A 26,249-nucleotide genomic window follows, 5' to 3' on the forward strand; every position below is an offset into this window, starting at 1 on the left:
GGCACAAAGTGAACAAGAGGAGGGCACTGAGTCCAGCAGCTGTACTTGTTGGCACAAGATATTTAAATGTCTTCAGTGTAGCCAGCAGCGTGCTTGGCACAAATCTTAGCCGATAATACTTAAGCAAATTGTTGTGAAGAAAATAGGCAGGCATTTATTTTAAAACCGTCTCAGCTTTTTATTTTTTAAAGAAAATCTGTTAGAGTAAAACCCTTAGATTCTTGTTCTGTAAGTTTGAGCGACTTACTACCCAAATGAAGTCTATAATTCTAGTTATAGTACTGGCTTTATGTTCTTTTGAGTAAGAATTTTCAAATACTTTATAAATATTAATTAAAATGTGTTGGTCTATGTGAGATGTGTTACTGAGGTGATTTTCCCAACAGAGTGAATGGGGCCAGTGATGTTAAGTGATGTGCAACTTGTCTAGTTCATTCAGTGAGTGAGAAGGAAAAGTCAGATTAAATAAATTTAATAATCAGTATTCCACAGTCTTGGGCATAGGGTGTGACTCAGTAGTACAGCACTTGCCTAGCAGTTTAAAATTCTTTAGTTCAACCCCAGCAAGATGTAAAGATTAATAGCACCTTTAAAAAAGCTTTCTAAGCCAGACATGGTAACATACACCTTAATCCCAGCACTCACGCAGCAGAGGTAGAAGGATTGCTGTGAGTTTAATGTCAGCCTGGGACTACAGAGTGAGTTCCAGGTCAGCCTGTGCTACAGTGAAAGCCTACCTCAAAAAGACAAAAAAAACTAGTTTTCTGCTGTGTTATACCCAGAGCTACATGTGTTCACTTTTCTATATTTTGTGACATTTTCATACATATGTAGTTTGATCATATGTACCCCATTTACCAGTGATCATACCATAGAAAAGAATGATTGTTCCTCCCCCAACCATTAGCTATCAGTTGCACATCAAGGAGGGCTTAGTGCCCTAAGCCCCTCCCCTCTCCATGACAGAACACATAGAGCCCATCATGTACAGGGCTTAACGCAGATGCCCACGGCTGCTGTGAGTTCATGAATGCAATGGCCTTTCCATGTCCGGATGGTTCCACAGTACTTTTCTCCATCCTCAAGCTCTTAGAGTCTTTCTATCTCCCACCCTGTTCTCAGAGCCCTTGAGGGGATGATGTATACATCCTGTCTAGGCCAGAGCATCTATCAGTCATTTTTTTTCAGCACTTAACCATTTAGGATTCTCTGCATTAGCTGCTCCCGCCCCCCCCCCCCAAAAAAAAACCCTTTCTGACTGGGGCTGAGAGCAAAACAGGAGAGAGATCTTATTAGGGTATGAAAAGAAATATTTAGGAGACAATTTTTCCCTGGTGCCAACATTACCCCAGCTAGGGCCTTTTACCTGCACTGCAAAAGCAGTAATAACTTCTGAAGTAAGCATTCTACAAAGTGCCTTCTCATGGCTACCAAAGTGATTTTTTTTTCCTCTGTCCTATAGATTGAAGATAGGGCCTCTTGCATGTTAAGCACATGCTCATCTATTGACTATCCTGTCCTAATATTTTATTAATTATTTTAAGTTTTGTTTCTGGAAACAGGACTCACTACATAGCACCAGATGGCCTTGAACTCAAACTTTCCAGGTGCTAGGACTATATGCATGGCCACCACACTGGCTTTAATTGTTTCACATTTACACACAGGAAGCAAATTCCTGCCCTGGTCACATGAACCCTCCTTAGATGCCATTATACAAGTTCTCACCTTGTTGATTAGAGTGCAGTATTGCAGATAGGGAGACAAGCCCAGGGTGGTATCTTTTTAATAGGTCTTTGAAGCAGGAGTAACATTCTTATGTGTCATGGCAAACCTAGCATAGCTGGTGACCGGAGTAGCCTCTATGTTAGTCAGTCTGGGTTGGCTGGCTCTCTTCCACAATGCTTCCATCTAGTTCATTTCAGTAGCCTCCTAATTGGCCAAAGTGTATTTGTTCCCTGTTTCTTATCTATATATGACCCACATAATTTTAAAGATGTAGGCTGTCTTGGGCTGGAGAGATGGCTTAGCGGTTAAGTGCTTGCCTGTGAAGCCTAAGGACCCCGGTTCGAGGCTCGATTCCCCAGGACCCATGTTAGCCAGATGAACAAGGGGGTGCACGTGTCTGGAGTTCATTTGCAGTGGCTGGAAACCCTGGCACACCCATTCTCTTTCTCTCTCTCTCTCTCTCTCTCCTTCTCCCTCTCTTTCACTCACTGTCTGTCAGTCTCAAATAAATAAATAAATAAATAAAATACCCCCCAAAAGATGTAGGCTGTCTTTTCAATAAACAATGCTAAAGTTAATTGGATATCCATGTAAAAAAGAAAGTAATGCCGGACGTGGTGGCGCACACCTTCAATCCCAGCACTTGGGAGATAGAGGTAGGAGGATCACTGTGAGTTTGAGGCCACTCTGAGACTATGTAGTGAGTTCCAGGTCAGCCTGAGCCAGAATAAGACCCTATGTCAACACCCCACCCCCCAAAAAGAATATACCAGGACCCCTCTACCAAAATACACAAAAACCAAATTCATATGTGTGTGTATATATATATTTGTGTATGTATATCTATCCATGTGTGTGTATATAATCCCAGGTGCTGGGATTAAAGGCATGTACCACCATGACAGGCCCAAATTAATTTTTTTTCTTCTGCTTTTCGAGGTAGGGTCTCACTCTTGCTGACCTTGCTGTAGAGAGCTACTTTGGCCTACATTTGCATGTAAAGGTAAAACTGATCATCATTTTAAGGTCAGACGTGTCCAGCCTGTGGACTGCACATATCCCCCAATATGGCCCAGTACATTTTTAGAAAACAATGCCATGTTGCAATGTCAAAAGGTTGGACACCCTTGAAGATCATGCAGCTGTTTTACTTGTGTATTTTAAAAAATTATATAGACTATGATCTTTATCTGAAAGAGCCAGCTGTATATCAAACAAGCACAGCAGTACTTGAAAACCTTGGCTTTCCGGTAGGGTGTAACCTTTCCCACAAGTTGGTATTGAGGGCTTTCACTTATGTCCTATTCATGTCATAGCCTATCATAATGAGTAGCTCACAAATGTTTGATGGAAGGTATCTGCTGTTGTAACATGTCTCGACAGACTTATGTGTTTTGAACATGTGGTGCTCAGCTGGTGGCAGTGTTTGGGAGGCTATAGAACCTTTTTGGGACATGGACCCTAGTTGGAAGATGGAAGCCTCCGGAGGCAGAGCCTTGAAGGATATTCCATTCTGGGTTCCAGTCTTCTGCCTGCTTCCTGGTCTACTAAGTTGTGAGGTGCTTTGCCTCCCACACCAGCCTTTACTGACAGAGCCATCTTCAGCCCTTAAAACTTTCCAGCCATGATATGCTGTATGCTTTGAAACTGCCAAAATAACCCTCTCCTTCTTTAACCTGATCTATTTAGTATTTGGTCACATAGAGGAAAACAGTAACTATAGTATTAAACTCAGATCCTTCTGTTCTTCTAGCCAGGTGCAGAGTACTTGCCTAAAGCTACATGCTACTACTCCTAGCTTCATTTTGACTGCATTTCTTTCCTATTTCAAAAGAACGCAGGCAAATTACCTTTTAATAATTTATTTTGTGTGTGTGTGTGTGTGTGTCTATGGGTGCTCACATGTCATGATGCTCATGTGCAAATCAAAGGAGTTTGTCTGTGCTCCACCTTCTTTGAAACAAGCTCTCTCCCTGCTGTAATAAATCTGGTCCATGCTTCATATTCTCTTGTATCTACCTCCCATTGTTATCCTGCTGTGGTATCACAGATACAAGCAGCACTCAGCATCTGGCTCTACATGGATGCTGGTAATTGAACCTGGGCTGGCAGGCTTTGCAGGCAAGTACCTTAACTGCTGAGCCATTTCCCCAGTTCCCAAATTATCATTTTTGTTTTGTTTTTCAAGGTAGGGTCTCACTCTAGCCAATGCTGACCTGGAATTCACAGTGTAGTCTCAGGCTGGCCTTGAACTGACTCAAGCAATCCTCCTACCTCTGCCTACCGAGTGCTGGGATTAAAGGTGTGTGCCACCATGCCCAGCTTTCAAATTATCTTTTGAATAGTTCTTCATAATACTGAAATGAGTTTATATTTCTGGAACTTATCTGAGCAGTAGAAAGTTAATAATTCAAATTATATTAGCGGTCTTAATTCTGTACATTGGCAGAATAAGATAACTTAGTTTTTTAATTTTATGTATTGAAGGGTATCTTTTGCTTCTTTGTGTGTCTTGTAGAAACACTTGGAAATAATGTCTTTGACCTGAATAATTGTTTTAAAAACTGTACCCATCTTAATTACCATTTTTGTAAAGTTACAGTTTTATCTGCTGGCATCACTTCACCAGAAACCTGTACTTTCTCGTAATAGCTAAGAGGCCTTCCTTAGAGCATGTGATGCTGCTGTAGCCTTAGCTGAAAAGCAGTCTCTTTACCTTGTGATAATTAGGCTTTCTACTATAAGGGTTGTTGCTCATCTGATAGGTGAATAGATGCCAGGGTTAGAGTTGTCAAATTCTGTCCTTTGTTTCTCTGATCCATGTGTGGTGGGGCTTTTGTTGCTTTGTTTCTGTTGTTGTTGTTGTTTTGAGGTATGGTCTCACACTAGTCCAGGCTGACCTGGAATTTACTATATAGTCCCAGGGTGGCCTTGAACTCACAGCAATCTTCCTACCTCTGCTTCCCAAGTGCTGGAATTAAAGGTGTGCAACACCACGCCTAGACATGTGTCATGTTTTAATTAGCAAACTATCCATTTTGTATAACAACAAGCTAATAACGTAGTATAATGTGTGGAATCATGATGAAGTTCACATAGGATCAATAAATTTAAATCATTTGGGCAAATTTTTGTCAGACTCATTTACATGATAATTATTTTAATCTTGGGATTAAAAAAACAGCTTGACATTATTTTGCTTCCTTTGTTTACATCATCCTCAAATTCTATTATCTTTGCAGGACATCTTTTAAGTAGCATGTTTTATTAATGATTAGTGAAAACTATATAATAGTAGGGTAAAAGGGATATGGGAGGGGGAGTATGATCATGGTATATTGTCGATATGTACAGAGGTTTTCAATGAAAAGTTTCAAAAATAACAAGAGTATTTGCAAATTCATTTTACTAACTGCTTGAACTGTTACAAATAAATGAATGAACTGCCGTGATGGTCATCAGTGCTGTGGGCGGTGTGTGTCCCGCTCTCCCTTGAGACCTCTGTCCTGCCCTGACATCTAACTGACTCCATCAGGAACTTCTAGAAGAACATGTACCACAGCAATAACTTCAGAGAGGAATAAGACAGAGCCTGAAGAGCTGAGTGCATCTTTTTGTCTACCATTCTGCTTTGTGTCTATCCCAGAGAAACATTTGCATACCAAGAATTGCACAATAATATTTGTATGATTGATTTATGGTAACAAGAATGTAAAATGTCACGGGGGGTAGAAGACAGCTTTCATTTGTATGATATTTTATAGCAATAAAAATGAACTGGTATCTATTTTCAACTTGTGTCTATAAATACAATGTTATAGTCCAAAGAGGCAAATTTCCATAAGAAAGTAGATATCACATTATTTGTTTCAAAGTACTAAATTCAAACAATAATGTATCTTATTTGAATATATTATATATTTATTTACAGAATGTACATGAGAGAATATACACTAACTCTGTAATGGTACATTATATGTCGGTGTGGGTTAAGCTATATATGCAATGTTTATCTCAGAGGAAGGAAAGGAGTTCCATTTGAAGCTGACATGGAACATGTCACTCTCTTGCAGGGTGCATGGATCATTTTATTTGCTAGCTAAATGTTTATTGTTGATTCCTGGAGTACATTTTCATTGTGACACATTGACAGTGTTATCAGAATTTACTCAGACTAGAATAAAAACAGGCTTTTAATTCTCTTTTATTATCCTGTTTGTAATTTTTTCTTTCTACTTCTAAACCTCAATGTAATTAGCATGAGCAATCTAGAGGTTGACTTGAATGTCTATCAATAAATGAAGTTTTTAAATATAGTTATATTTTTTTATTTTATAGGTAAAACATCAGAAAGAGGCTCATTTTCCTTGTATAGCAGAGACTCCGGATTACCAGGCTGTCAAGTAAGTTTAGTGAATAAGAAAACAACAATGTGATTTTTTTGAGTGTGTGTGTTTGTATGTATGTGGGTGCATACCTTCAATCCCAGCATTTGGGAGGTATAGGTAGGAGAATCACTATGGTTTGAGGCCAGCCTGGGACTACAAAATGAGGTCCAGGCCAGCCTGAGCTAGAGTGAAACCCTACCTCACGAAAAAACAAAAACAAACAACAAAAAGAATACAAAGGAAATACAGAACATTACATTTGTTTTCTGCCATTTGAAAGCTTTTCTTTAGACTTATTGTAATTTCAGACTGAACATGAGTCATCCTACCTCTGATACTACTAATGATGTTCCATGTAATACATTTCCTCCTAAGCCTGGAGGTGTCTCTAAGAGGCTTTCACCTAAGATTCTCTTTTATTGTGTGCTGTCCCATTAGAAAGTAATATATTATAAAAATGAGATCACTTATTCACATACCCTGACTGGAAAACAGATAAGCGTGGTCTGAATGAACAGACCCTTAAGTGTAATAATTCCCCCTTGAGTCAGTTGCATGGCACATACTTGTGAGGCCAGCCTAGGCTGCACAGTGAGACTCTGTTTAAAAAATAAAAATAAAAAATAAAAACCCTCCTTTATTACAGTTGTACTTTCTGTGCTTTCAGTTTCGTGTGTTAACTCTTTGAATATATGAAGTGGAAAATAAGTGATTGATATAATTTAGATTGTATTGCATACCATCTGATTAGTGTGATGGGTTATCCTCCTTGGAGTATGAGCCACTCCTCTGTTCAGTGTATCCATCCATACTGTATACATTTCCTGTCCATTAGTCACGTAGTAGTCATCAACTTGGATATTGTGACATCATAGTATTTATGGTCAAGAAGCTCTTGTTTTATGTATTAATACCCTCCAAGTGCAAGAATAGTGAAGCTGCCAACTGCAGATGCCAGACATGCTATAAAATGCTTTCTTTAAGTGTTAAAGGAAAATATATTGTATTGTGACATTGTGAAATAGTACCTAGAAATATTTTGAAAGATTATATTCACATAAGTTCATCAGCATGTTTTTATATTGTTCTAGTTTATTATTAGTTATGGCTTGCCTCTTATGGTACCTGACTTGTAGTAAGCTTTATCATAAGTTTTTATATAGAGAAAAACACAGTATGTACAGGCATCTGTACTACTTGTTATTTTAGGTTTCCATTGGGGATTTTAGAATGTTCTCTGGACAGAGCAGGTCTTGAATATCATTGATCTGATGGACAGTGACTGGACTAGCTGAGCTTCTCTCCAGCCAGTCCATACTTTGTTCTCATCCAAGTGATTTAGCAAAGGTTATTATTGGGCTGGAGATATAGTTTAGTAGTTAAGGCACTTGCCTGTGAAGACAAAGGATGCATGTTTCACTCTCTGGATCCCCCATAAGCCAGATGCACAAAGGTGAACCAAGCAGAAGGTTGCACATGTCCACTAGGTGGTGCAAGTGTCTGGAGTTCAGTTGCAGTGGTTGAGGCCCTGTCGCGCCAATTCTCATTTTCTCTCAAATTAAAAAAAAATAAGAACAGTTGTTTATTATTATTTACAAGTGGCAGGGAGAGAATGAGAGAGAGAGAATATGAATATGAATGAGAGTGAATGGCACTCCAAGGACTTTTGACACTGCAAACAAATTTGAGGTGCAAGATTCACTTGTGTGTCTGGCTTTATGTGGGTATGTGGGATTTCAACCTGGATTGTCAGGCTTGCTAGTAGGGACCTTTACTGCTATACCATCTCTGTAGCATAACTTCTTAAAAGTTTTTTTTTAATGTATAATTTTTTATTGACAACTTCTGTACTTCAGACAATAAGCCGTGATAATTCCTTTCCCTCCCCACTTTCCCTTCACAACTCCACTCTCCATCATATCCCCTCCCTCTCTCAGTCTTTCTTTTATTTTGATAACATCGTCTTTTTCTCCTATTATGAAGGTATTGCTAGGACTGTGAGGTTGTGGACATCAAGGCTAATTTCTCCATGGACAGTTGCATTGTAAGGTGTTGTACCCTTCCTTTGGCTCATACATTCTTCCCAACAGCTCTTCCGCAGTGGACCCTGAGCCTTGTAGGGTGTGATAGAGATGTTTCAGTTCTGGACATTCTTCGTCACTTCTCAGCACTTTTTTCCTTTTGGGTTATTCTAGTAGTCACCACCATCTTTGTGCAAGTATCTCTAAGGTAGTGAGAGGAGTCATTAGGGAATATGCCTAGGAGTGCTATAACTGGATCATATGATAAATCTACTTTTAGCTGTGTCAAGAACCTCCACACTGATTTCCACAATGGCTGTACCAGACTACATTCCCACCAACAGTGTAGAAGGGTTCCTCTCTTTTTCTGCATCCTTGCCAACATTTATCGTCATTTGTTTTCTTGATGATAACCATTCTGTGACAGGAGTGAGATGGAATCTCAAAGTAGTTTAAATTTGCATTTTGCTGATAGCTAAGGATGTAGAATTATTTTAGATGTTTATATGCCATCTTTATTTCTTCTTTTGAGAACTTTCTATTTAGTTCCATAGCCCATTTTTTAATTGGGTTGTTTGATATCTTTTGTTTTGTTTTTTTGAGTTCTTTGTATATTCTGGATATTAATCCTCTGTCAGACATATAGCTGGCAAAGATTTTCTCCCATTCTGCAGGTTGCCTCTTTGCTCTATTCACAGTATCCTTTGCTGTACAAAATCTTTGTGATTTCAGTGGTTGATTAGTGGTTTTATTTCCTGTGCAAGTGGAGTTATATTCGAAAAGTCATTGCCTGTGCCAATATGTGGAAGGGTTTCCCCTAACTTTTCTTCTAGCAGCTTCATAGTTTCAGCTCTAATATTAAGGTCCTTGATCCATTTGGACTTGATTTTTGTGCATGGTGACAGACAAGAATCTATTTTCATCCTTCTACATGCAGATAGCCAGTTTTCCCACCACCACTTGTTGAGGAGGCTGTCTTTTCTCTAGTGAATATTTTTGGCATTTTTTTGTGTCAAAAATCAGATGGCTGTAGCTGCCTGGATTAACATGCGGGTCCTCTATGCTGTTCCATTGATTTACACGTCTGTCTTTGTGCCAGTACCAAGCTATTTTTGTTACTATGGCCTTGTAATATAGCTTAAAATCGGGTATGGTGATACCATCAGCCTTATTTTTGTTGCTCAAAATTGTTTTAGCTATTTGAGGCTTTTTTGTGTTTCCAAATGAATCTAAAGATTGATGTTTCTATTTCTGTAAAGAATGCCATTGGAATTTTAATGGGGGTTGCATTAAATGTGTAGATTGCTTTTGGGAAGGTTGACATTTTCACAATATTGATTCTTCCAATCCAAGAACATGGGATGATTTTCCATTTCCTAGTGTCTTCTGTAATTTCTCGCTTGAGTGTTTTAAAGTTCGCATTGCAGAGATCCTTGACTTCCTTGGTTAGATTCCAAGGTACTTTTTTTTTTAAGGTAATTGTGAATGGAAAAGATTCCCTGAGTTTATCTTCTGTATGATTATTGTTAGTAGGAAAGCTACTGATTTCTGTGTGCTTATTTTGTATCCTGCTACATTGCTAAAAGTGTTTATCAGCTCTAACAGTTTGATGGTAGAGTCTTTAGGGTCCTTCATGTGTAGAATCATATCATTTGCAAATAATGTTAATTTGATCTCTTCCTTTCCAATTTGTGTCCATTTTATGCGTGCCTCTTGCTTTACTGCTATAGCTAAGACTTCCAGTACTATATTAAATAAAAGTGGGATAGTGGACTCCCTTGTCTTATTCCTGAATTTAGTGGAAAAGCAACTTTAGGAGGAAAGGTTTATTTTAGATTGTTCTCGACATTATAGCCCATCGTTGTAGGAAGGCATGGCAAAAGTTTGAGGCACTTGATCTCATTCAGTCCCTAGTGAGTGAAGAAGCAGAGAGTGAGTTTGCTGGTGCTCTGCCAGCTCTCTCCTTGTTATACAGTCAGGGCCCCCAGCCCATGTAATGGTGTGACCCACAGTTAAGATGAATCTTCCGGGCTGGAGAGATGGCTTAGCGGTTAAATGCTTGCCTGTGAAGCCTAAGGACCCCGGTTCGAGGCTCGGTTCCCCAGGTCCCACATTAGCCAGATGCACAAGGGGGCGCACGCATCTGGAGTTCGTTTGCACAGGCTGGAAGCCCTGGCGCGCCCATTCTCTCTCTCTCCCTCAATCTGTCCTTCTTTCTGTGTCTGTCACTCTCAAATAAATAAATAAATAAAAATTAAAAAAAAAGATGAATCTTCCGACGTCAGTTAACCTAATCAAGATCATCCCACACAGTCCTTCCCAGAGACTTGTCTCCTCTGTGGCTTTGTGTCTTGCCAAATTGACAATCCCATCACAGGGCCTGAGTCAGTAAACTCAGAAACTTGAAAAGCTGTAAAGAAGGCTAGGATATTGGTCAGTGATTACAAGCAATTTCTTGTGAAATCAGCCATTAGTTCTCCAGTGTCCACCTAAAGCCGGATACACTGGTAATCCCAGTGTGCGATGGGAGGTGGGGCCAGGGGAGCCCATTGCTCATGGGTTAGCTACTTCCTTTTCAGTCTGGTAGTGACAAGCGATCCTGTGCCAGAGTGGGTAGAGCACGGGTAACTCGAAGTTGTCCCCTGACTTTTTCCTGGAGATCTGTCATGCATGCCTATATACACTTCACTTATAAAAGAGAGATAAAAAAAAACACCCTGCTGAGTTTGTAATCCCAACTCTTAGAAAGCTAAATAAAGCAGGAGGAGCTCAAGTTCGAGTCCCGTCTGGGCTTCTTGGAGAGACACAATCGCAATGATAATAGTACCAAGAACAGCTAATAAATTAGAAGGAAAAGCAAGCCTTACTTTGTGTTTAGAAGATATAATCCATTGCTAAATCACTTTTCTAATATTACCTTCAGTCACATAACTGATGGTCCATGAAGTGGAAACACATGTAGCAGTATTACTGGAAGTACTGGCACTGTCCTCCCCTTGAATCTTTTAAGTTGACCCAACAGAGTGCGTTCAAGTTGTTTTATTAATGATAGGGACAGTACTTTAAAAACTGCTCATTTAAGTGAAAAATTATTTTTTCATGATGAGTTTTTCACTGATTTGTCTTACACAGGTATTCATTCAAGTAGCTTGAGTAAGTTTCCCAAAACAGTCAAACCAAGAGCATAGAGTCCTGTTTTTCTAGAAGTTTAGAGTTTCATCCATCTGAACTCAGATATTATGCCCTTGAGAAAACAGCAACTTTAAAGACAGTTAAGTCTGCTACCCAGAAATATACCTGTGTCACTTGTTCTGTTGCCATTATTTTCAGTTTCCTTATATACAAGCATTTGTATTGCTACCAAGATAAAAGAATCACTACATCAGGAAAACATAAGTAATAAATGTGTGTACATCTACTGAGAATTTTACAATAAATGAGGCAAAGATCATAATAGAATTATTAAACAAAAACCTTAGTAATGGCACACAACAAAAGGAAGTATCAATCACCTTGACTTCTTTGGTATTTTCTGAACTGTATGTACAACAACTGAAGAATATAAATTTCTCCCAAGAGCACATGTTATTTACATCCAACAGGCCTGAATCATGCACTAAACCATAAAATCACTGTTATCACATTGCAGAGTTTGACAATGCACAGAGTATGTTCAAGAGAAGTCAGTCAGAAACCTGGAAAAGGTAGATATTTGAAATTAAGCAGCATGGGGCTGGAGAGATGGCTTAGCGGTTAAGCGCTTGCCTGTGAAGCCTAAGGACCCCGGTTCGAGGCTCGGTTCCCCAGGTCCCACGTTAGCCAGATGCACAAGGGGGCGCACGCGTCTGGAGTTCGTTTGCAGAGGCTGGAAGCCCTGGCGCGCCCATTCTCTCTCCCTCTATCTGTCTTTCTCTCTGTGTCTGTCACTCTCAAATAAATAAATAAAAAATTTAAAAATATATTTAAAAAAAAAGAAAATAAGCAGCATGTGTTTACATAAACCATGGTTTTGTAAAGATCACTCAGGGACTTAGAGAGTGTTTCTTACTCAATGATAATAAAAACAGGACCTAATAAATTGTAGTGCTGCCCTGAAATGATGCCTTTCAAGAGAGTTGTGGCTTTGAATGCTAAAGATTCTTCCCTGAGAAACTGTAAAGACAAAGTAAGCTCTGATTCAGGGGAAAGAAGGCATCACTAAACAACACATCAGTGTGGTTAAAATAAATAAATAACAAAACCCCAAGTGAGTTTTTTTTAAATTTCTATTTATTCATTTATTAATTTATTTATTTGTGTGTGTGTGTGAGGGGGGGAATATGAATATAGGAATGCCAGGGCTTCCTGCCATGACAAACAAACTCCAGATGCATATGCCAACTTGTCCATCTGGCTTATGTGGGTCCTGGGGAATCAAACTGAGGTCCTTTGGCTTTGCAGGCAAGTGCCTTAAGTGTTAAGCCAAATTTTTATAAAGTGGGGATAAGAGAGAACAGAAATTACCAATATCAGGAATGAAAGAATATGAATGAGTCAGTATAAATACTTCTTACATTAGATAATGAGGGACTCCTGGGCATGGTGTCACAGAGGGCTGCACTTACAGCTTTTTAGGAAGCATCTGAGGTAGGAGGATTTCAAATTTGAGCCCAGGCTGTATAACTTAGTGAGATCTTGTCTCAAACTAACAACAGGACTGGGGCTGTCTTTCAGCAATAGAACACTTGCTTACATTTAGAACAAGGCCCCGGGTTCAAGTATAGCACCAGTAAGGTGGGAGGACAGAACAAGACAGACAATAAGGAAATAATAACTTAATTCACTACATTTGACAACTAGATAATCAAAATCTTTTTTTAAAATTCCTCAAATGGAGGCAAGATAAAATTTCAGTGAATATGTATATTAATGCAAGTCATTTCCTCTCACAGATCTTCCCACACAGAATGCTTTAGTATCATACATTTTCACAGGTGAGTTCTTCCCCCAGCCACCCAAGGTAGTTGTCTCACTGTAGCCCAGGCTGGCTTGGAACTGGAAGAGATCCTCCTATGTTTGCTGAGATTAAAGGGAAGAACCACCATGGCTGGCTAAATTCCTTATTTTCTAATGGGTACAGAAGACATGTAGTTACCCACTTTCACACTAAACACATTACTTCATATGTAAACATAAATGCTAATACCATAAGGCTTCAAAAGGGAAACGGAGAAGAATGTCTCCTCAATGTGAAGGTAAGTAGATGATTCTGTTGCAGAATGCCAAAATTAAAAGATTCTGCTGATAAAATTACATACGCAGTGGCTAAATCCCAGTCTCGAAGTCAAGATTCCCCCATACATCCATAAGGACTAATATATAAAAAATATAGTATGAAAAAACTCATACCACTCCCTATAATCATCCAAGGCTGCATACCACTCCCTATAATCATCCAAGGCTTCTACAGTTTGACCAGTAGAGTATGTTATTGATGTATGTTTGTTTGGTCTTGAGGCAGCGCCTCTAGCCTAGACTGACTTTGAACCCATGTTGATCCTCCTACCTTAGTCTCCACAGTGCTGAGATTAAAGGTATATGCCATCATACTTGCCTTAACAAGAGTTTTAAAGGCAGTGGATTAACAAAAAGTTTACAGTCCCTTCTATAATTGTGTTCTGTGGTATCTGAGAACAGAGTCATTTCTAATTGGGAACATGGTTGCATACTGTGCATTATTTCAGTAACTTAAGTAATTGCTTAATTCTGCATGTATCTTTGAGGTTATTCTGTTATAAATTTCTATAAATTTTAAATAAATTACTTCATAATTATACAAAATTATTTTTCTTTATTAATTATTTATCTTTTCTCTAACCCTTTTTTCCTTATTTGGTGAAAAAGGCCAAGAAAAAAGCTCCATGTATATTAGATTTGCGTAGAAAATAACTGAATCTGAGACTGAAGAGATGCCTCAATGGTTAACCGTGCCGGCTTGGAAAGCCTGATAGCCTGTGTTTAATTCCCCAGCACCCCTGTAAAGCCAGATGCACAAAGTGGTACATACATTAGGAGTTTGTTTGTAGCAGCAAGATGCCCTGGCATACCCATATGTCCATCCCAACTGTCCCCCACACACTTATTCATCCTCTCACCCCCTTCCTTCCTCTAAAATTATATAAATAAATGGAAAGAACTGAATATAAATATCATTTTCTTTTACTGTATGTCTAAAAAATGTGGGCCCAGGTGACAGGATACAAAAGGATTGGTGCTCAAGTCTTCATATTTACATGACAGCCTCCTCTCATGAAGCTTGCATACTTGCTGAAGAGACAAGCTGTGCACACAGAAGATTAATTAAAATTATTGAGTGATATGTAATCTCAAGTAGCAAAGGTATAATATGACACTCAGAAGAAAGAAAAATGATCATGATTTTAATGTAGAGCAAATTTTACAAGAGGATGTATAAAAATCCAGGCCCATAGAAATGGTTAAACTTGACACAGTGGAGAGGAGGCCTCCCTGGGGAGAGAAGGCATGTGCTAAACGAAGGGAGACAGCAGGACTTGAACATCTTGTGCTGCCTGAAGCCTCTCCCACCAGATCTATCGTCAGCTTGCTGATGCTTGTCAGTTGTCTTTCTGCCACCTTGTTCATATATATCCACACATCAGTATTTGATGGGAAAAAATAACTGAATGTATGCTCTAGCAATAATATTTTAATTTGGCTTTAATGGAATACTTACGTAATAGTATGAGATGTTTGGTGTCTAAGGAAGGAGCTTTGGTTCCTAGCCAGAGTTTATACCCTGTCCTGTAAGTTTGGCCGAGGAAGGTGGCATGATGAAACTAAGAGCTCCCCGCATAGTGCTGCTGTAGTTGTAGATACGAGACTGACTGGAAGTGTGGCAGGTGTTTGAGCTTGTGTTGCCATGGAACAGAACAATGAGGTGGAGACAACTTAGTTACAGAACAGCACCCTATAGGTATTAGGCAATTATTTTTTTTTTGCATGTGTGTATATGCATGTTTGTATGTGAGTATGCATGAGTGTGCATACCCGTATTTGCTCATTCATGTGAAGACCAGAGGTAGATGAAAGTCAAGTTACATAATTTTACCTCATCAAGGAAGACATTGGTTGTTAAAACCAGTGCAGACAAGACTCAGAAAACATTTGCATTCACACATTCACAACAACATTTGCAGTTGTGTGATTGTAGCTGAGACAGTCCAGCCTGTCCAGAGCTAGTCCTCCTCCCCATCAGGTGTGTTTCTGGTAATTAAGATAATCAGAGGCTTTCATATGGGGGGGCCTGTGGCTTCCCAAGAGAATTAATTAAAGACAGTGGTTTTAAAGAGCAGTTTGTATTTTTCTTTTTGTAACAGACAGCCTAATATCGGCACCATAGCCATGGACTGAACTATTAGAATATTGTTAGAATGATTAGAATATTGGAAAGTTGATACTATCTATGTTTCTGGGTCAAAATATATATATTTTTTCAAGGTAGGGTCTCACTCTAGCCCAGGCTGACCTGGGATTCACTATGGAGCCTCAGGGTAGCCTCGAACTCATGCGTTCCTCCTACCTCTGCCTCCCGAGTGCTGGGATTAAAGGTGTGCGCCACCACACCCGGCTATGGGTCAAAATAATTTGAAACAGGCATACGTGAGCCAAAACTCAGAGAACATACAGATAGTACAGTAACTTGAAACTATTATTATATGGAGAATGGTTTTAATAAGCAATATGAAAACCGTCTTCGAGTGTTCCTTGACTTTTTCTGTGATTCAGGGTTAAAGTATCAAATGGAAGGAAGAAGCAGAAGCCATCCTGAGTCTCACTTCATATGAGAAAGATCTTCTTGTAGGGAGCTATTCCGAGTGTGAAGTAGACATTTAGTTACTCCTCTCCCGCCAGAGGCTCTCCAGCTAACTGAGATATAATAAAGGGATTAGAGCACATGTTGCTTAATAGAAATAAAGGACTTAAAATGCTCTTCAATTCATGAGCCTTTTTGTGGCACATAAGAGGCTTTCTGAGTGATCAGTCCGAGGCTGAACACCTGAATTACTATTGAATCAAAATTATATTTACATTTTAATCTTTATTCCAGTAGTACCCAAAAGATGAAATGCCGAAAAAACAACAAATGGTTGGACTAATACAGTGATCAGGTTTGTAGGTCTATTGGTAGACCAGTGTATATCAGAGAGTTGATGTTACAAGCATTCTGTCATTTGGTCCCTTGCAATACTCTGTGACAGAAGTGTTGCTGGTGTTCCTGCTGTAGCTGGTGTTACTGCTCCTATATCATAGTGAGGGACCCAAAGCTTAAAGGAGCCTTACAATTTACCCAATACACACAGCCAGTGAATTCAGAGGGAGAGGCGATATCAAAGTTATGTATGAGAGAATGATTGTACTTAGTATATCAAAGTATGTATGAGGGAATGATTGAAACCCTGTTCTAGGGTTCAAAGGAAGGGAATGAAACCATTATCAAACTTTGCGATTGCACAAAAGGTCAACATGTCATGAGAGAAAGAACAAGGGCAGTAGGGCTGTAGGTCCTAAGGGTGTGGTGGTGTTCCAGGAAGAAATCATGTGGGTGATGGTCTAAGTAGAAGAATATGTTGAGGATAATATTGGATTTAAAATTTCAGACATCAAGTGGTTCCCAGGGCTGCCACCTGTTCTTTGGGAGTGTAGACTTTTATATGGTGGCTTAGGGAATTGTTAGAACTAGGAAGCTTGAATAGACAAAACCAGCTCTTAGATTAGTGCTGAAGTGCCCAGACAATGCTGTCCTGTGGTAGCATGTGAAAGGGCCATGCACTGTGACTAGCATAGTAGGCATTCAGAAAAATTTTGGAAAGCTAATCATCAGACAGATGTGCCTACATAATGAATATTTCAAAATAAGAGGTTATTGATATTTTAAGGTTGGTTTGAAGCACTGGGAAGTGGCAAAATAAAGCAGTGTATTACTGACTTTCTCATTGCTATGGCCAGTTATCTCACAAGAAGCAAGTTACAGGAAGAAGAATTACCAAGCTCACAGTTTGGGGGCACAGGGCACATTTTGGTAGACAGCATGGAGGAGAGCACATGTGGCAGCTGGCCACATTGAGTGCTATTGCTCAGCACACTTGCTCCTTTTGCTTCAGTGTGGGACCCCATTGTGTGTCTTATGCAGGTGGGTCCTCCCTGAGTTAGACCTTACGAGAAACACCCTCCTAGGTACACTCACAGGGGTGTTCCCATGATGACTCATAGTCCAATCAAGTTGACAATGAAGAGCAACTATCACAGGCATCAACAACACAGTGTTTGTTTGTTAGCTTGAGAAAGGAATCATGGGTACGTGAAGGCTCATGGTGGTCTGTAGATGAAATTTCTCAAAGTAATAATTCAATGATATGAAGTTGGTCCAATTGAAATAGTGTAATTCATAAAGTATCTCATGCCTAGTGCGGTATTGGGTTATTTGTTAAGTCTTACATATGTATAGAGAAAGTCCATTACCTGTGAAGCCTTAAAGAGACAGGATATAGCTCTAAACATTAGAGCTCTTTTAGAAGTATTAAGATGATTTCACATAGTTCCACAAAAGCAAAGAGCAATGACACTGCTGTGTGTCTTTTTCTAATCTTAGTCCCTCCAGTGGCTGGCCCTTTGTATTCATTAAAGAAAAAGCTCAAAAGCATACTACATGAACGCATTCACAGAACTCTTTTTTTTTTTTTTTTAATAAAAAGTTTTAGATTCAGGTATTCAGGAAAACTCACTTTGGGGATGATGTGTGTTTGTGGGTAGGAGGTGGTGAGACAAGGTCTCTATGTAGTTGAAGCTGATGTGGAACTCACTATATACTCAAGTTGATCCGAGTTGACCAAGAGCCATCTATGACCAGAAGTCATGTTTTTAATATGCTCATGGCTGATCCTATTGGAGTCAGCTGTTATGAAGTCCCCTATAAAGCTTTCTGTGAAGTGGAGGGACGAACACTTAAGCAAACGTTTAAGACCCTGAAAGTTATTTTTATCTTATGCTTGTACTTATTTAAATACTGTGTACATTCAAATGGATTTTGCTAGTCCTAATATTGCTTTATTTCCAAGAAATCTTTGCTGATCGGTGTCCTAGATATTATTCCATGTTCTCTTGTGTGATGTGTGCACATGTGTGTATGTGTCCATATGGTACCCCATGTGCTTGCCTTCGCTGGCTAGAGTGGATTGTTGGTGCCCCATTCCATTGCTCATCCACCCATTCTTTTTTTTTTTTTTAATTTATTTATTTATTTATTTACTTGAGAGTGACAGACAGAGAGAAAGACAGATAGAGGCAGAGAGGGAGAATGGGCGCGCCAGGGCTTCCAGCCTCTGCAAACGAACTCCAGACACGTGCGCCCCCTTGTGCATCTGGCTAACGTGGGACCTGGGGAACTGAGCCTCGAACCGGGGTCCTTAGGCTTCACAGGCAAGCGCTTAACCGCTAAGCCATCTCTCCAGCCCTCATCCACCCATTCTTATTTGAGCTGGAGTCTTACTCTGTCACCCTCCCCCACTTGTTTTTCATGAATTCCAGTGATTCTCAGGTTTCTGCTCCACTATGGGACTGAGGTTACAAACCCAGCTGTTTATGTGGGTCCTGGGGATAGAACTGTAGCTGCCTCTTGGGCCTTCATAATGTACAAGTAATGCTCTCAGCTGCTGAGCCATCTCTTTGGTCCCTTTTAAACATTTTTGTTGACAATTTCATACATGTACTTAGCATATATTTATCATAATTCCATTTGATTGCCTTCTTTTATTCCTGTCCTCCATTCTCTTTCCACTGAGCCATTTCTTTCCAACTAGTCCTTCTATAAAATTTTCTTTTTGCTATGATACTTAGAGGTTGGAAAACTTAAAACTACTGGGTTGCTGTGTTTCATTAGTGGGGTGGCACATAGGTAGTTTACTTTCTTTTTTCAGCCAGAAAAATTGAGTTGATGGTGTTGGCAGGATGGGTGTGATGGATGATTGCTATTATCTTCCCCAACTTGCATGACACTTTTGAGTGTAGATAGTAATTAAATTTTCAAGAATCCATGTTGATATGATAAGATTTGGGACATGTGAAAGAGCCAGTTTAACAGTTGGCCAATGGTGGCTGGTGTGTTGTTACTGGCCCAGGAAAGGATTAAGAGCATCTCAGGTTTTTTTTAACCTTGTTTTCCTGTACATTCTCCTTTCCCAGTCCCCATCCTTGAATTCATGCATTGTCTTGAGTGTAGGTAATGACTTGGAACTATTCAGGTTGCACAAAGCATTTAATGAAATCTTGTCTTAGACAAAACACTGGAGAGGATCATAATTAATGCCTCATTTTCTGCCAGTTGCTATTGATTACTCATTCACGATCCCTTTGTTCTCAGAATGATAACAACTGTAGTTTGCATCCTTATCTAATGAGATTCTCAGGGTAGAATCTTTAACAGCATGTGCATAATTGCTAACATATCCCTGAAATTTCAATGTAAATGAATTAGCATCATAATACAATTATTTCACAAATGTCAGTGTTTTCCAAATTTAAAGTTTATTATAGTCTGTTTAGTGATCATGTATATCATTAAAGCCCCCAACATTTATTGTTTGCTCTGAGTCTCCTGCGCTTTTGGAGTTTGATGTGATTATGACTTGGTCTGATAGGTTCTTTGTCACTCTTTATTTCTTCTGTAACTTCAAATGGACCTACTTTTTTTCTGAAAGTAAAATAATTGCAAATAAAAGAAAAATAACAAAAACAACACTTAATTTTGCTCTGAGTACAATTTTGTATCTTCATTCGTCAATGACAGAAGACTAGAACATAAGGAATTGAACTGAAAATTTTTACATCTTGAGATTTTTCACCCATCATGTCATGACTGCTTTATGTCTTCCTTTCCCCTTAATTGCAGCACACTTATTCCTTGGGGGAAAAAAATAATCCTTTTGAACAGCTTTTTTGGGGTATATAATAAAACAGCATACCATTTCGTGAATGGAAAATGGTCATGAAAAAATAATTCTTCAAGATATATACACAGCAGAAATTCTATGAATCCCTAATAAATATTTTAATTTTTGAAATATAATATTACTTATTAGACAGATTAAGGATAAGGGTTTAATAGTAAAAAGAGTTTTTTTTTTGTTTGTTTTATGAGAGAGAATTGGTATGCCAGGGCCTCTAGCCACTGCAGTCAGATTCCAGGCATGTAAGTCACCTTGTCCATGTGTATTTGCCTTTTATGTGGGTTCTAGAGAGTCAAATCTGGGTCCTTTTAGGCTTCCAAGGCAAGTGCCTTAACTTCTAAGCCATTTCTCCAGCACGATAGTCCAAATTTTTTTAATTGTATCCTGTTGCTAACTTTTTTGTTTGTTTTTAAGATAAGGTCTCACTCTGTAGCCCAGGCTGGCCTCAAACTTCCTGCATTCCTTTTATCTCGTTTGACCAAATACTGGGATTTCAGTTCTAAGCTACCACTCCAACTTTATGCTTACAGTTTTTTAAACATTTTTCTTTCTTTCTTTTTCTGAGGTAGGGTTTCACTCTAGTCCAGGCTGACCTGGAATTCACTATGTAGTCTCAGGGTGGTCTTGAACTCAAGGCAATCCTCCTACGTCTGCCTTCCAAGTGCTAGGATTAAAGGCATGCACTGCCATACCCGGCTACATTTTTATTTCTTTAATTGCACAGGGGAGAGAGAGTGAGAACGGGCATGCTAGGACCTCTAGCCACTGCAGACAAACTCCAGACACATGAACCACCTTGTGCATCTGGCTAATTTACATGGGTACTTGGTAATCACGCCAGGTCATTAGGCTTTACAGGCCAGTGCATTAACCGCTGAGCCATCTCCCCAGCCCATGCCTACGATTTTTGACATGAGGTTAATTAGGCCCTTATTTAATGTGATGTTATAAATAGCTATCAAAGTATATGTAGTAAGTGTTTGAATTAGTCCATTTAATGTTTTTTTTTAAAAGCATTTCTCAAAAAGCAAACATATTTCTTACCACTGCAGGCAAGTTCCTTCTCTTTGTGTGATTCTGACTCTTTCTATCTTCTGAACAGCACCATTTTCCAGAGGCTATTTCTCCCATAAGACTACTTTTAGAGTACCATGCACAATAACTAACAGGAATTCACCTTAACAAGTGATGTTTGGCAAACCTAATACTCAGATCCTTTAATTTGCTTTTGGGATATGCTTGTACTAAATGGATTTTTCAAGTTCACATTTAGAACCAAGAAAAATCTTGCCCATGAAAAGAATTATAAATACATGAGTATTTTTCTTTACTGGCCAGAATGTCTCATATATATTAGAAGTGTTAACCTCTGTAAGTTTTACTATAATCTGGACCAGTAGTTTAGTCTGTTTTGGTTAGCGTTTCAAGGAATAATCTTTTCATTGATTTGTATTCAGTATTAGACACATTTTTCACAGCTAAAGTTCTATATGAGTCTGAAAAGATTAGTGTCTAACAGTACATTATGAAATAAGTACTGTATCATTTCCAAATATTCTACCTTGAACAAGACTGCTTGGAAGACTTACACTGCTTTGTCTAGTTGTATGTCCTCTGGGACATTAGTATTCCTTTTGGTTGAGATCCCTCCAGGACAAGATCAGCAGTGATCAATAGTGCCTCTCATTTGTTTTAGGCAGACAGAAAAATCAATAGTAGGCCTGATATCTAATTTTATTTCAGGAAAAGAAAAATCAGATAGCTTATTATCTATATTTTGGTGTTGGTTAAATGTTTAAAGAAACAGCAAAATGGTATGATTTTATTACTGGAATATTTTATATATAAATACAAGGCTTTTATTATTTCTCCCTCATTTTTAGTGATAATTTTCACTGATTAATTGGACATTCCATATATTCCCAAGTCCTTTTAGACAAAACTATACTCTAACTTCATTTTTATTTCCTTAAGTGCTAAACAGTTTGTTTCCATTGCAGGACAAACTGTAATCTGTCATTACAGAAAAGATGGTGTCTGCTGTCTCACTTTGCTGTACTTGTCTGTATACTGTGCTCTTTCTTCCTGTGGCCCATAATGTCATATACACAGGGAAAGTTTTTATGACTATGATTTGAACAGTTGAGGGAAATACCACCTCACATTGATACGCACATTGAATCAGAATAGAGCATTTCCTATCTAGGTTTGTCTATAATGAAGAAAAATATTAACATTAAACTTAATTTTTCTAACAAGTTTGTTGTCATTTTAATCCTGTGGCATATGCACACATGTAAAACCTACAGGATTACAATCTACACCGTTACTTCTCAATTACTGTACTTTTAGACTGTTGGACTGACACTAGAGTCTTATAATAAGGAAAAGACTTTTTGAAGACTTATATAAGATTTGGGTAAACCTTTACTGAGAATGTATATTTGAAAATGTACTGAGTCTTCAGTGTTCCTTATAAGCTCCAAGAGTTTTATTTTGAAAATTACAAACCGCAGAACAGTTGTGAAAAGAGAATAATTGTCCATGTACTCGTCTTAAAGATTCACCAAATAACATTTCACATTTGTGTATACATATATATTCCTTTGCTTTTAGTATGTGTGTATATATATATGTAGGCATGCTATTGCACTGTGTGCACACAAGAGAGCACATTTCACTGAACCATCTGAGAAGAGTTGACATGCTAGTCCTGTTTTATACGTTTATGCCTCTTCAGGTTTGGTGTCTTAATTGTCACCCATCTCCAGGGCTTTGTCACTTCTGCCTCTTTCTCTTGACTGTTTCCAGCATTCGACTTTACCCATAGCCATTGGGAGTTGTAACCCAGCTAGCTTGAAGTGGGGGTAGGCAAACTCTCCTGATACCTCAGGCTACTTATGTAAGACCAAAATCTTTTGACCCAAGAAATAGAAATTAAAAATACCATTTATCTTCATTCTATTTTAATGTATTTAGAATGTTGTATCTATAGGGAAGAGAGGAAATGAAATGAGTTTTTTTGTATAACTAAGTCTAAACTCATTCTGTTATGCTTCATTTTAAGCTTTGCTGTTCCCAGCAACTGTGTGAGCTAATTAGTAATGTGTACAGTTAATTAAGAGAAAACAGACTCATTAATGCTAACTTTCTTGCCCAAGATCACAGTCGAGATTTGAACACAGGCCTCCTAATTACAAAACCCATACTTTTTCTAGGGCATCTGTTTTTTGTTTAATTCATTTTTAGAATTATAAAAGGTCTGCACTTTCTTACTCATCACTGAGATTATTTCTTGCCCTTTTGTTCTTTTTGGTTATTTCTTGACATCTTTGAACCTGACCAAATTCTATTCATCTGAATGTTTACCTTTATTAGCTAAATAAACAGATTTCTCTAAACAATGCTGTGAACTCAGTCTTTTATCCCACCATACGATTAGAGTCAGATTCAGTTTTCCAGAGCTAGGGGTGTGGCTTGTGCTCACCTAGCAGGCACTAAGCCCTGGATTCAGTTCCTAGCACTGCACAAACTAGGCATGGTGGGGTGCATCTTCAGTCCTAGCACTTTAGGGGTGGATGCAGGAGGATAGAAGTTCAAGGCCATCCTCAGCTGCAGGAGACCAGATTTTGAGATTGCATATTATTTGCTATAACGCTCAACTCTCCCATGTAGCATGAAAATAGCACAAGCCCATACATCAGTGAATGAGAAAGACTGTTTCAAGAACAGGATTTCCAGAAACAAGTCTGATTTAATGTACAGGCTCTCATTTGTTGACACCTAATATAAACTATTATCTTATATAATTTGTATGCCAGGAAATAGCATAAAGGGTACTGACTGATAAGAGACATATTAGGGCCAGGTGTGGTGGTGCACACCTTTAATTCCAGCACTCGGGAGGCAGAGGTAGGAGGATTGCCATGAGTTCAAGGCCACCCTGAGACCGCATAGTGAATTCCAGGTCAGCCTGAGCTTAGAGTTAGACCCTACATTGGAACCCCGCCCCCCCCCAAAAAAAAGGAGAGGGAGAGATATTAATGTTAATGTCTTTCTTTGTTCCTATATTTATATACATGTATATAGCAAATAGCACCATATGTCTTCCATGTGAGAAAATGTAGGTGAAGTAAAAAATACAGCAGGTGCCTCAAAATATTATTAATGGAAATAAGTTGGGCAGTGAGGAAGGAATATACTTTGGAAAGACACCTAATGCCCTCAAGCACATGGTAGTAATACTTCCAGATAACATACTGTGATCTTGCTATTTCAGGAATGTTTTGTGTGCCTATTATCACAGACAAAGTTTAAAAATGGAAAACAGATGTGGCCATTAAGGTTTCTGCATAAAATCTGTAGGAGACTTAATAGTGATTCATAGCTTACCACTCTGTCACAAGTAGAAAGACCATCACTAGAAGATCCATAGTTGAGGGTTTGATATATAACTCTTCAAAGAAAAAATATGCCTACATTTATATTGATCATTTTCTTCCTCTAAGCATTTCTTATGGAGTTTATAATAAGAAAGATCATTTCTTCTTTATGTCTGGGATTGACACTTTTCTCTCCAAATCTGGCATATATTTTATCTGTTGGAATTTCATAATCAGTGCTAACTGTTTACACTGATGTTATATAGTCTTTCATGTCTGTATAGTATTTGAGAATTGAAAACCTCTTATTCTTTTCTATTTAATAAAGAAATCGATCATCTTTGTCCAAAGAAGATTTTTCCTTTTAAGAAATACTGTGTTTTTAGTTATAAGTATTTTTGAATGATAGAACGGCTCTGCACAGGATTCATATTGCTGAGTAAGCTTTTAAGAAGCCGAGATGGCAGGAAAAAGTGGAAAGACAGCACAGCAGAAGTTAGAGCAAGAGAGAGCTTACAGTTCTGACTACTTGCTTTGAAAAATAGACAAACTAGCTGGCTTGGTGGTTTGTACATGTACATGTAATGGCCACTGGTCAAATGGAGGAAAAAGGATCACAAGTTTGAGGCTTCTCTTGGCATATGACAATATCTCATCTCAAGAACAGCAAAGTAAGCTCTCAAGTCAGTTAGCTAATTTACAGTTTAAGAAACTAGGGGCTGAGGAGGTTGTTCAGTGAGTAAAGTTCTTGCTGTACACGTTTGAAGACAAGACCTGAATTTGGATTCCTAGAACCCATGTGACAATTCCACATAAGAAAAAAAGGCATGATGGCCTTTACCTATAATCCCAGAAACACACAGAATGCCCTGAGGTGAAAAAGAAAATCTACAGAATGACAAACAGTGCTTTCAAGTCTGTTAATGGTTCAACATCCAGAACATTAAAAAGGAGCTCATATAAGCCAGCTGTGAGAGGACAGCACGTTTTCACAACATGGCAAAAGATAGAAGGTTTTCAAACAGGACGTGTTATATAGCCATTGAGCCTATGAAAATGTGCTCAGTGTAGTCAGTAGGAAAATGCAAATTGAAACCACCATGAGCTTCATTTCAGCTCAGAAGAATGTTATAAAGAAAGCACATGCTGAAAGTGATGTGAAGAAATTAGAACTCAGTGCATTGCTTGCAAAGAATTGAAAATGGTCCAGCCCCTGTGGAAGATAGTTAACTATTTCTTTAAAAAGTTATGCTTGGAATTATTCTCCTAGGAAGGCACCCAAGAGTATTAGAAACAAGTGAAACTCAGTAAATACTTACACATGAATGTTTACTACAGTACTATACTCAGTAGTTCAAAGGTGGAGTCACCTGAAATGTCTATCAGATGAATTGTGATATGTTCATACACCGAAATACATTGAGCCCTGTTGAGTGAAGACTGACACATTCGAGAAAAGAGATGAACTACAGAAACACTTGCTAATAAGTGAAAGAAGCAAGGTACAAAAGGTAACACTTTGAGGAGTTAGTTGCATTATGTAAAATATTCAGGATAGGTAAATATACATAGACAGGAAGGAGATTGGTGGTTGCTGGGAGCTAGGAGAGACTATTAAATGGGCAATTACTGGGCTAGAGAGATGGCTTAGCAGTTAAGGCACTTGCCTGTAAAGCCCAGGGACCCAAGTTCGATTCCCCAGTACCCATGTAAAGCCAGATGCACAAG

The 26,249-nt window shown here is 38.7% G+C and overlaps 1 protein-coding gene across 3 annotated transcripts in view; it reads left to right on the forward strand.

Moving 5' to 3' along the window:
• Positions 1-26,249, forward strand: part of Tcf12 (transcription factor 12) — a 312,899-nt gene that overhangs the window by 190,785 nt on the left and 95,865 nt on the right. For all 3 annotated transcript variants that reach the window (XM_045160124.1, XM_045160125.1, XM_045160126.1), the window contains one exon: positions 6,067-6,131. In XM_045160124.1, the coding sequence (XP_045016059.1) occupies positions 6,067-6,131 (65 nt within the window). The remainder of the gene's footprint in view (positions 1-6,066; positions 6,132-26,249) is intronic.

This window comes from Jaculus jaculus, chromosome 10 (genome assembly GCF_020740685.1).
Source record: "Jaculus jaculus isolate mJacJac1 chromosome 10, mJacJac1.mat.Y.cur, whole genome shotgun sequence".
In the NCBI taxonomy this organism is placed as follows: Eukaryota; Metazoa; Chordata; class Mammalia; order Rodentia; family Dipodidae; genus Jaculus; species Jaculus jaculus.